Here is a 12184-nt window from a genome sequence, read left to right on the forward strand (position 1 = left end):
CTCTGAATGAATCCAGGGTTCCAATCAATGTATTAGAACTGAGAGCAGTGTTCCGCTCTCTGATCAGCATGGAACATTTGCTGCACGGTCGGACAATGCCATGGCGGTGGCATACCTCACTCACCAGGGCACCACCAAGAATACTTTAACCAAGCGAGAGATGCACAAGATCTTTTGGTGGGCTAAAACTCACGTCCGGTGTGTCATGGCAATTTACATCCCAGGGGTAGAAAATTGGTAGTCAGACTTTCTCAGCAGGCAGACTCTGCATCCCAGCGTATGGTCGCTCCATCCGGAGGTGTTCCATGAGTTGATGGACAGGTGAGGTCAACTGGACATCGACGTGATGGCGTCTCTGTTGAACCACAAGGTCCAGCTCAGTAGACGCCATGTTTGTTCCATGGTGGTTCCGCTTAGTTTACCTGTTCACACCAGTAGCCATGCTACCAAGGGTTTTAAAGAAGGTAAAGATAGAGGGTTGTGACATCCCTGACGAAGTCCACCCGGACGAAACGCGTTGGAACTGACCACTTCACGAGGAACCTGCCCGCAATCCGGAAAGAGTTTACACAAGACCCGATCCAGCGAGAACCGGCATACCTTCCGACAAGCAAAAAACAACAAGAACAGAGTCTCAGCTCTGCAGTGGAACGCACAGGCGCCTGTGCGTTCCAAACACACAAACCGGAAGTAAGAACACAGGAAGAGAGTCGCAGATCCATAGCCACCGCGACTGTCCGTCCTAATCTACTTCTCCACAATTACGACAACATCCACTCACTGAGGAACTACAAGATATAGGTAAAATACCACAACTGCTCTTTTTAGAGCTGCAAACAAAACAGCTACATTCATTTCTACTACACCCGCTTTAAAAGCACACACACCATTATAAACCCCGTTAGCCACCCCACTTAGATCTCCACCTACATCTCCCTAAGAGACATCCACCCCCCTAAAAAGGTATCCAAACCACACATATCCACCATTAGGGTACAATAATACACTCATAGGAGTTAAAAGCCTGCTTGTTCACCCCACAGCCAGACACACCAATACACATTTTTAAGGAAAGCGGGCTTAGTCATTTTATAGCAGATAATCTGCAAAAGCTTCTAATACAAGCTTGAGGCAAGGCACATAAGTCCCCGTGCCCGCATAAGCCTTACCAACCTCAGTGCCCCAAAGTATACACGGCACTAGAGCTATAAACAAGGCCCACTAGCTTAGGACCTACATTGCAATAAGAGCTATAAACATACCCCAATCGTGTATACTGCCTCGCCTGTCCTTTGCTCTCGCCCTTCCCCTCTCTCTCTCTCCTTCTCCCTCCCCCCTCCCCTACTTTTTCCCCTCACAGGTCGCGCCACGGAAACAACAAGGAGAAAAGATAGAGGGTGTTCTGGTCATTCTAGTGACGCCAGATTGGTAGCAGAGGGCCTGGAACACCAACGTTTTTTCCATGGCAAAACAGAACCAAATCAGCCTAAAACCTAAACCCCACACCAACACACTAAGGTGTGCCTCGGATACCCCAACCAAACAATCGACTCACAGGAAAGGAACTCCTGATCCTGATCCACACAGTAGCCCACCCCTTATACCTAAACCACACAAGCGCAGACAGTCCAAAAAACCTTCTTATTCCCCCTTTGAACTCTTGGACACAGTGGATTTAAAATTTGTTATGTGGAAGACTGTCTTCCTGTTGCCCATTTCTTCAGCTAGAAGAGTTTCAGAGCTTGCAGCATTATCCTGTAAGTCGTCTCTTCTTGACTTTCATGAGGATAGGGTGGTTCTTCGAATCAAGCCTTCATTCCTACCTAAAGTGGTGTCCAGATTCCACATAAATCAGGACATTGTGTCATCCCTGCGCAGACCAAATGTTGATCTTAGGAGGATGAAGTTTCATTTCGCTCTCTGGAACGCTTATTTCCCTACTCTATACATCAATATCTCCGGTGTCCCCCAATGGACTAAGGATATTTATACTTACATAAAATTCGTTTCTCTATCTTCTTCCTAAATCTATGGATATGGAAGGCTTGGACCCTTCCTATTGATGATCTTTAACCCCCTGTAAAACCAGATGACCACTACAAAGAAAGATTGCCTGAGCCAACAGCTTGCTTCTGGTTAGGAGATATAATAACCTGAATCGTGTTATATGGAGGTTCTTCTTTTGCAACAAGAGTGGAGACCATGTGCTTGGTGAGATGGAGGAGTTCACTCAGTTTTGACAGTGCTGTCATCTTCAGCAAACCACCAATGGACCTCCCTTATTTACAGCTGCTTAGAATGTCTTATCAATTTATTTATTAACAACAGTTTTTTATATAGTGTCTACATATTGCACAGCGCATTACAGAGAATGTTTAGTAATTCACATCAGTCTCTGCCTCAGTGGAGCTTACAGTCTGTGTATCTGTGTGGTAGGGAACATAAACACATTAGAGTTACTTGTGTCAGAAACCAATTAACCTATCGGTATGTCTTTGGAGAGTAAGATGAAACTGGAGCACCCGGAGGGTAAACTACGCAAACACGGGGGGAACATACAAACTCCACACAGCAAATGCTCATCTCAGAATCAAACCCGTGACCCCAGCGCTGTGAGGCAGCACTGCAAACCACTGTCATACCAATGTTACTGGATAGGTGACACTGTGACACCTCATGTCATTACCACAGCATGTGCAATGGTACAAGGTGAGAGCAAGTGATCAACTACTTACAGACACAGGTGATACACAATGATGTAATATTCCCAGAAATAGTTTAGAGAGAGCCGTGGCTCAGACGTTTCCTGTCATTACAATTATGCCTTATGAGGGCAAGTATCTATTGTGCTGTAGGAGATACTGTCCCTTCTCACTTCTCAGTGTGGATCTAAAATTGTTTTGCAACAATGATAAGAAGTTGGATATGCCTTTACCTTCCACCTATTACTCGCTTGGATCAAATTGGATTTGTTCCATTAAGAGAAACAAGGGTTAATGTCAGGTAAATGGATGGTGCCTACTTGCTGAGATTGTCACTGCTGCACCTGGAGGCGCAGAGTCTAACGAACCACTGGTCATCGCCAGAGACCCCCGCCAGGTGGATTTGATTTATCCGCAAGAGATGCGCAGGTCGCGGTTCTCCAATGCAGCACCCAGCGTCGAAGTTCGTGCGTATGACTAGCCGAACAGTTCGAGATCAAGCTGAGCATGTTATGCACTACCAAAGGGAAATTGAGAAGAGAGGTCAGATGCCAAATATCTTCAAGAGTCAAATCGGAGTCCAAGAGAGTAGTCAGGGAAAGCCGGGTCAATATGCCATATACAGGTACCAATAGAAGCACTGAAACATACACCCAGGAATGCTGGAGCTAGGTTTGACTTAATACTTCGGTACTCAAGTGCCAGAATCCTGTTTATATAGGTGAGCAGACAGGGCTAATTACCGGTGGAGGTGACGTCACACGCCGCCAGAGTTAGAAACAGTGTCCCGTTGCCTAGCATGTGCTGTGTGGCCTGGATTCCGGACAGAAGTGATGCGTCTGGTTGCCAGAGGCGAGAGAGCCTGGCACAGGCAACTGTCCCTGCGCAGGAGAAGAGAAGCAGGGATGTCGCCTGACAGTTATCATCTCCAAGGCATTTAGTCTAATCTACATTGCTGAGTTTAGGGGTGTTCCTGCAATGTTGTTTTTTAATTGTGCAGAAATGTCTTAGACTGGGCTTTCTTGGATGCCATTAGGAAAGTGGGAATGTTTGCAACCTTATCAAATAGAAGCTTGCCCTTTGCTCATACCCTATCATTGTGAATTTATGCAAACAACAGCCTTTCAGATAAAGGGCCTATCCAGAAAAGTACCAGACAGGCTGGCCGTTATCTTGCTTGATTTATCTTACTTATTGACCAGAATATTGTATCCTGCGCGGAGGACTCCAAACAATGATGAAAATGTCTGTGTGTAATTTGATATTCTGTGTTGGTACAAACTTGCGCCATGCTCTAAAAAACTAGTGAACAAAGTATCGACTTAAAGGGCTATTATCTAATTTAGAGACAACCCACACATCACAGGGGTTAAATTAGGCCTCGCCCACCATAAAGTTGCAGCTTTTGCAGGTGACCTCCTTTTCTCTATTCCTGTGCCAGACATCTCTATCCACAACCTCATAGAGAATTGCAAAAACATTAAAATCCAAATGTCAAGCTTTTCACATTAGTAGCTGTCATGATATGCCTCCAGCTGCAGTATAGCATCTTCTCTGTGGATGCTGCTTTGCCTGTTCCAGATCTTGCCTGCAAGGGGTTAACTTCTCATCATTGGACTTGGAGTCTAATCACCTGTGTCTGGCCTTTATAAGACTGTTCCTGCAAACTGGACCAGTTCATCAATTGTCTCTGCTACTGGTCTTTCTCTGATACCCCTCTGTTCTGGTCCTGATTGTCCCCTAGTATCTGACTCCTGTTTGTTCTATCGTCTAGCACCTTTTCTTATAACCTAGACCCCAGCTTCATTTAACCTTGCTTCTGTTTGCTCCCTGGTGTTGTGGATCTTCCGGCTTCTGACCCTGGCTTGCCTGACCTTCCTCCTGTCTGATTCTTCCGTGAATCATCCAGTGTCTCCTGCTTCCACAGCTAAACCTAGAGATCCTGTTATCTTGTACCTGCAGTTCTCCATTTGTGCTCGTTATCCAGCGTCTAATGCTTCCTAAGCTAAACCTGGTAATTCTAGTATCCTGTACCTGCAGTTCTCCAATCATCAAGAATATAATGAAAGGTGCACCATAGGACTAAAAAATTGACATTGAGGAATAACAGCAGCATAAATAGTGCGGAATCCATTTACTATGAATAAAAATCTATTTATTAAAACATCAATTGACAGAATGCGGACAATAAATAGCAAAAAGATTATTTTCTCTCTCAGATGATTATAATCACAATATTGTTCATATCATAATTATCCCTACATTGCAGGTCTCCCAAAAGAGCAGGCAGATCTTGTATTAGATACCTACTATTGCATATGTGAAGAAAGGGGACTGTCTCATAATACACAAGGAGCTGTGCTGATTCAGTGTGTGGATTACTGTGGAGAGATTCTGATCATGAACTATCTGTCTGTTCAGTAACTCCTGCTCCTCAACTAAACCTAGTAATTCTATTTTTACCATGAAGAAGCTACGCCAGCGAAACGCACGTTGAGGTTTGATAAGCAGACTTAACCCAAACTAAAAAATGGCAGATTATACTTCTAAGGCTGGGTACACACTACAGAAAATTTCTCCTGATGCATTATCTAGCGATTTTATCAACGTCTAAATAAAAAAAAAACAGATCAGCTTGCCGATTCATGTGTACACACTATACACGTTTAATAAGATTTACCTTCAGATCTATGCTCTTCATCTGTTATAACCATCGGTTGAAAAGATCATGACTATGCACACCCCATAGAGATCTATGGACACTGTTGGTAATGAGTGCCTTGTTTCAGTGTACACACTAATGCGATATCTGGCCGAACGGTCGTTTATCGTGTGATTGGCACGATAATCGGCTGAAAAGTTGGTAGTGTGTAACCAGCCTTAGACCATTCCATAATCTAAAATCAAGCATTACAGCAAGTTGAACTGTGAATCTTGCTAGACTAAACTGATTAGCTCTGAGATTAAATGGAACAATGCTAGGTAGATAGCAAGTTGCAAACTATATATCTGAATACTGAGCCAGTAACGGACAACAATATATAACGGGTACAAATCACAACTAACATCCACTAAAGTGATTTGTCTAGCTCTAGGGCAGGGGTTGGCAGCCCCCTGAGTACTGGCACACCGTCCTAAATGACAGCCGGAGAAGAGCTGAACTGCTGCGCTTGCCCAGCAGTTCAGCTCTTCTCCGGCTGTCATTTATTCCTTCCTTGACACTCAGTGTCGGGGAAGGAATAAATGACAGCTGGAGAAGAGCTGAACTGCTGCACTTGCGCAGCAGTTCATTGTCGGCTGCGCAGTTCCTCCCAAGCACCATTGCGGACCCGATCACGCCTGCAAGAGGTAAGTGCACAATTATATAATTTTTTATTCATTTATTAGTGGCCTTAATTTTTTTTTTGCAATTCATAACAGTCAATGGGGGCATATTTTCTTTGTCCAAAAAATATTTGGAGACACTTTGAAGTATAAGGAGAATTGGGGGCATTACTGTGGCATACAAGGTATTGGGGGCATTACTGTGGCATTCAAGGTATTGGGGGCATTACTGTGGCATAAAAGGTATTGGGGACACTTATGTGAGGCATAAAATGTATTGGGGGCATTACTGTGGTATAAAATGTATTGGGGGCAACTGTGGCATACTATTTGTTTCTGGGGGCAACTGTGGCATACTCTGTGTTCCTGGGAGCAACTGTGGCATACTATGTGTTTCTGGGAGCAACTGTGGCATACTATGTATTTCTAGGGGCAACTGTGGCATACTATGGGCCTGAGTCATTAAGGAGAGTAAAGCATAAAAAAGGAGTAACATTTGCACCTGGGCAAAACCATGTTGTATTGGAGGGGGAGGTAAATTTAAAATGTGAGGCAGATTTATAGTTTGGGTAGGGCATGTCCTAGATCAACTTTATATTTCAATGTAATAATAAAGCTAGCAAGTATTTGTGTGCTAGATGAAAAAACAGCCAGTATTTAACTTATGTACAAAATAATAAACTGATTTGCACCCCTTACATTGTAACATGGTTTGTCCCAGAGAACATTTACTCCTTTGCTTGCCTTAATGACTCAGGCCCTATGTGTTTCTGGGGGCAACTGTGGCATACTATGTATTTCTGGGGGCAACTGTGGCATACTATGTGTTTCTGGGGGCAACTGTGGCATACTATGTGTTTCTGGGGGCAACTGTGGCATACTATGTGTTTCTGCGGGCAACTGTGGCATACTATGTGTTTCTGCGGGCAACTGTGGCATACTATGTGTTTCTGCGGGCAACTGTGGCATACTATGTGTTTCTGGGGGCAACTGTGGCATACTATGTATTTTTGGGGGCAACTGTTGCATACTATGAATTGGGGGCACAATTATGATGTCACTCACCGGACCGTGAGTGCTTCTGCGCTGGTGCGTGGCTCCCTAGCCTTCCTGCCGGCACCTATCCTGAACCGCGGCCATCCGCCATCCTGATGGTCTGCGCATGCGCAGCTCACAAGAACTCTTGTAACTGTTGCTTTTAATCCAAATTGGTTGATCAGGAAACTCCCTATTTAAGGCACCTGTGTGCATTACCTCATTGCCTGATCTTGGAGTCTCATTCCCTGTGAGTCTCTGAAGGTGTTACCTGTGTTCTACTAGTGTCTTCAGTTTCCTGCTGATTCCTGATCTACTCATCGCTGGTTTCCATACCCGCTACCATCTCCTGTGTACTACTAGTGTCTTCAGTTCCTGTGGATTCCCTGTGCTACTCATCGCTGGTTTCCATACCTGCTACAGTCTCCTGTTTCCTGCCTGTGTCCTCAGCTGGACTCTGATTACCGGATCTACTCACCTGTGGCTCCTACACTCGTCTCTGCCGTCCAGCGTCTCTGCAGTTCCTGCATCTCCCTGTAGACAGACTGTTCTACCGAATAGCGGTATGCCTATCTTTTATTGACTTTCTACGTTTACTCTGCATATCCGCTAGGAAAAGTTTCCATGCTCAGCAGCGGTATCCATACCCGCTATAGACTGTTATTGTTACGCTGCATACCTGTTTGGAATTAACCGTACTACTCAGTCGTTATATGCATAACTGTGATTGACTATCCATTATTGGCCTGCATATCTGTGCTGAGCAAGTCTCTACCAAGCAGCGCCACACATACCGTTATATAGACTTTGTTGGATACGCTGCATACCTATTGGGATCAAGTTCCTCTGTGCTCTCAGTGTCTGCATCCTATTATCTTTGTATGCTTCCACTCATCAACACTTGTACACATCCTCACCTATTAAGCAGTGGTACAACTTGCTATACGCAGACCACTGACTTCCCCGCTACCTACCTGCACCTGGACAAGTCTTCTCACCATAAGCAGTGGTACAACTTGCTATACGCAGACCACTGACTTCCCCGCTACCTACCTGCACCTGGACAAGTCTCTTCACCATAAGCAGTGGTACAACTTGCTGTACGCAGACCACTGACTTCCCTGCTACCTCCCTGCATCTACTCACGTCCATCCTGATCTCCGTGTTCAAATCTGCCTTTCCACTATATCAGCTAGTCGCTGATTCCTTGACCAAAGATTGCTGCAAGTCACTGACTTTCCTATTATTTATTGGCATTCTCTCTCCATCTGCTGTGATATCTGTTCCGCTAGTCACCCTGCTACCAGAGGACCGTTGTGTGAACTTCACTACCCTGGTAAGCCCAGTCATCTGGTGAATTCCTGGGCAAGACTCCTAGTGCCCGTGACATATGAGCTATGATGTGAACTGGGGCACTACTGTGCGGCATAACGTTTCTTTTTGCTGGTCCCTTACTGTTAGTATGATATTAGCCTCATAAAATGAGACATAATTATATATATATATATAGCCGCCGAGAGGGGAGGGGGCGGCTACAAATTGCCGGGGCCTGCTTGGTGGCCCGAGTCCCCACTGGAGACCTATCTTTGAAAAAAAAAAAAATATTGTAAAAGTACTTTTTTAAATTTTTCTTAAGTGCATGGGGATCGGTAGTGGCTAAATCAGGTATCTTCAGACGCCAGGTCATGTGACTGCAGTGGTCACATGGTACTCGGCGGGCTGCTGGATATCTTCTCATGCTGTGCAGTGGAGAATAAGGTAAGAAGAAGGTGTGCTGGAAAGGGGGCATTTGTGACGAAAGGTGATGGAAAGGGGCATGTGTCACTACAGGTGCTGGGCAGAGGGGGGGCAAGTGTGATAAAAGCATGTGGGCAGAGGTGATATATGTGAGCAAAGCTGCTGAGCAAGGGGGCATGTGTGAGTAGTACATTTTTCTGTAAGAGGGAGGCCTGGTTTTCACCTGCTAGATATGCCCCCAATGACTCCGCAGAGCGGCGGCACATTTTTTTTTGCCATGCTTAACTATAAGGGGGACCCATGGAGTTGCTCTACTGGGGTTATGAATTTCTCTAGACACACACACGCACACACACGCACACACACACACACACACACACTTTAGCCGTCACTCCAGTAGAAAAAGGTTGCCAACCCCTGCTCTAGGGTATAGATGTAGCAGAGTACAACAAATGTGTTTACCTTTATAAATATTTTGAATAATCTTGGTATAATATTTATGTAATACTGAAACGCAATAGAGACAGCACAGAAACTAGGTTACAGCTATATCCACAGTAAAAGGTAAAATCATTACTTACTTTTGGTTTATTTAGGAGACAAACTATAACATATAAGAGAGGAATTATAAGTATGCTTAGTAGTTTTAACTATTTCACTTTTGTTATTTTGCTGTTTTTATGATTTATATTTTAATTATAAATAATAAAGGTTATTTTATAAATGAGATGGGATTCACAACCATTTGATAAGATGACAGCTCTGAGACTGACAGTGCACTACTTTAAACAAATTCTGTTTCTTTACATTTCGTATTTAAATCCATTTGGTAGTAGCACCTCAAGAAATCAGACTGATATTTAATATTTATATTGTTCATCACAAATATGAAGATCAGATACAGAGGATACTAATTATTTTAAGCAGCAGTCTCTGAATACGAACTGATGTGACAATTTTTGTCTACATTCCAATTCTCCAATCGTGCGTGGTATCCAGTGTCTCCTGGTTCCTCATCTAATCCTGGTATCCTGTTCCTGCTGTTTCTATGGACTATGTGTCTATGGTGCTAGCTGTTTTACCATTGACTGTATCTAGTTTATATCAGTCTTTATAAAGACTTCCTATTCATTTCACTACTGCTCTCCGTGGTACTCATACTGGGAACCCAGACACTTGTCCAGCTTCTCTCGTTTCCTATGTGTACTCCTCTTTTTATTTCATTTGGGCAAGGCAGTCAGGGAAATACTTGGGCACAAAGATGTGCCATGACCACTGCCAACTTTATACTGTAAACTACCTACTTATACAGTAGCAGATCTTCTTACACAGTATCTGCCCACAATCGCTTGTTAGGTGTAATGTGATTTAAAAAGAGAGGTTTTCAATGACTAATTTGCATTTTCCAGATAGTTCCATATCTGGTTCCCTTCTACTTTTTTTTCCACTTTTTGGGATATACAATCAATTGAAGCATTTGGTTTCTTCTCTCCTAAGCAAGAAAGTTTTTCCCCCATCACCAGGTTTATTATGAGTTTCATATATGAGTTCACAGACTTATCTGTGTTTTTTTTTTTAAATATCTGCAGTTAATGCCTTGTGGGATTATGTAAAAAAGTGTGAACTTGTTTTTCGGGATACTTTTTCAGATAAACAATGGCCTGAGATGATCATATTAATACCCAATGCCTCCATCAGTAGTAAGGTAGAAGAGGCTGGGTACTAGCTTCTATCCAGATGGCTCTATTTTCCTATGGTACTGTACATAATGTTACCCTCTGCCTGTCACACTGCTGGAGATGGGAAGTCCCTAGAAATACATTGTTCTATATCTTTTAGGAATGTCCTAAAATCAAACACTTATTGGTAGACATTCATCCCCTCATATAAAGATCTTGCTGGTATTGACATTTCTCATCGATCCAGCCTATTTTTACTGTTTTACAATTACTTTAAGATTAGAACATGTAAGAGATGCCTCCTTATTTACTTACATTCATGCTTTCCCTATCAAGTTACGTTGCTTAGATTATTGTACACACAACATCTGACCATCACACCTAAACAATGTATCAGTCACTGTGTGTCGTCTACAGATGGATCCAGTAACAGAAATACCCCAGAGAGATGTCCTCATCCTCTTTATTCACAGGATTGTACAGAGGAAAATCACAGTATCCCACAGGAGTGTCAGGTAGATGGAATTTATGGTCTCACAAAAATACCAAAATGACTTTTCACTATATGATCTGTAGAACAGCTGTGTATGTCTAATACACTGATATTATTCTATATAATCTCAATTAATAAAATCAGACATTATTAAAGTGTTATTTTATTGTTTTTGGGTTATTTAGGTTGAAGATCTGACTGATATTAAGGTAGAAAATATAGAGGGAGAAGAAGAGATGTATGTGAGGGGTGATCAGCAGTGTAAGGAGGAGGAAATCCCTACAGATATCAGCACAGGTGAGTAATAAACATTTATTACAGAAAAGAGTGAGATATTCTCCTTGTTCAAACACTACGGAAATCTCTTGTTTTACAAGGATACAAAAAGTATCTGCCCAATGGGAGTCAGGAGGTATCAGTCCCTATTAGACTCCTGTTCCCCTCACATCATATCATTGTGTGCTACCAGCCAAGAGATCTGACCTGTCTCTTTCTCACGCTCTTCTGATTCTCGTACATCACCATAATGATTCAATCACTGATCAATGTGATGAGATGAAAGATATTACCCATGATCCTCCCCGTGCAGTAGTACATGTGACATTACCCATTTTCTACCTTGTGAAACAATTTTTGAATGTTTTATTCTCAGTATGTGTAACACTGCAATACTAAAGCAGGTTATTTCCCGCATACATCCCATCACAACACACACTTCACACAATCTCTACCTTTTCGCACTCACAGAACTATAATCACACACCCATCATTGTACCATAGCTCCCCTCATATCTCTGTGGTTGGGGCTTTGTACTGTTGCTCTTCGTCTTCTGACCTGTCTGTATCCTGCTCTGTCCTTATGCTTTTTTCCACTTTTTGCTGTTGCCCGTCTGTGCCCTGCTCCATTCTCCTTCTCAGTCCTAATGCTCTCCTCTGCTCTGTGCCTTCATCATTCTGTGTTGCTATTTCCTACTGTGCTGTATTGCTCTGTCAAGCTGCTCTCCTTCCCTCACAGTGCTTGTCTACACAGAGGCTTCAGCCTAAATTAGTAGCATTACTCTGACCACGAGTCTATGCTGCCTGATGTTGATCAGAGGGACATATAGAGGCTGCTTCACTGTTTTGTTTTGCTAACTACATGTCCACTTGGGGAACTTTGAGTAGTGTAGACCAGAGGATAGGATGTGGTGTTAATATAGCCCATGTCCACTCTG

General features: G+C 43.3%; 2 protein-coding genes across 7 annotated transcripts in view; one reads left to right on the top strand and one right to left on the bottom strand.

Moving 5' to 3' along the window:
* LOC142159792 (uncharacterized) overlaps positions 1-12184 on the top strand; it is a 143270-nt gene that overhangs the window by 92248 nt on the left and 38838 nt on the right. For 2 of the 3 annotated variants that reach the window (XM_075214529.1, XM_075214527.1), the window contains exons 5-6: positions 10895-10992; positions 11156-11267. In XM_075214529.1, the coding sequence (XP_075070630.1) occupies positions 10895-10992; positions 11156-11267 (210 nt within the window). The remainder of the gene's footprint in view (positions 1-10894; positions 10993-11155; positions 11268-12184) is intronic. The other variant, XM_075214528.1, reaches the window with a different exon arrangement.
* LOC142159947 (uncharacterized) overlaps positions 1-12184 on the bottom strand; it is a 502572-nt gene that overhangs the window by 56577 nt on the left and 433811 nt on the right. The gene's annotated exons all lie outside the window — the stretch shown is intronic.

This window comes from Mixophyes fleayi, chromosome 6, assembly GCF_038048845.1.
Source record: "Mixophyes fleayi isolate aMixFle1 chromosome 6, aMixFle1.hap1, whole genome shotgun sequence".
Taxonomy (NCBI): domain Eukaryota; kingdom Metazoa; phylum Chordata; class Amphibia; order Anura; family Limnodynastidae; genus Mixophyes; species Mixophyes fleayi.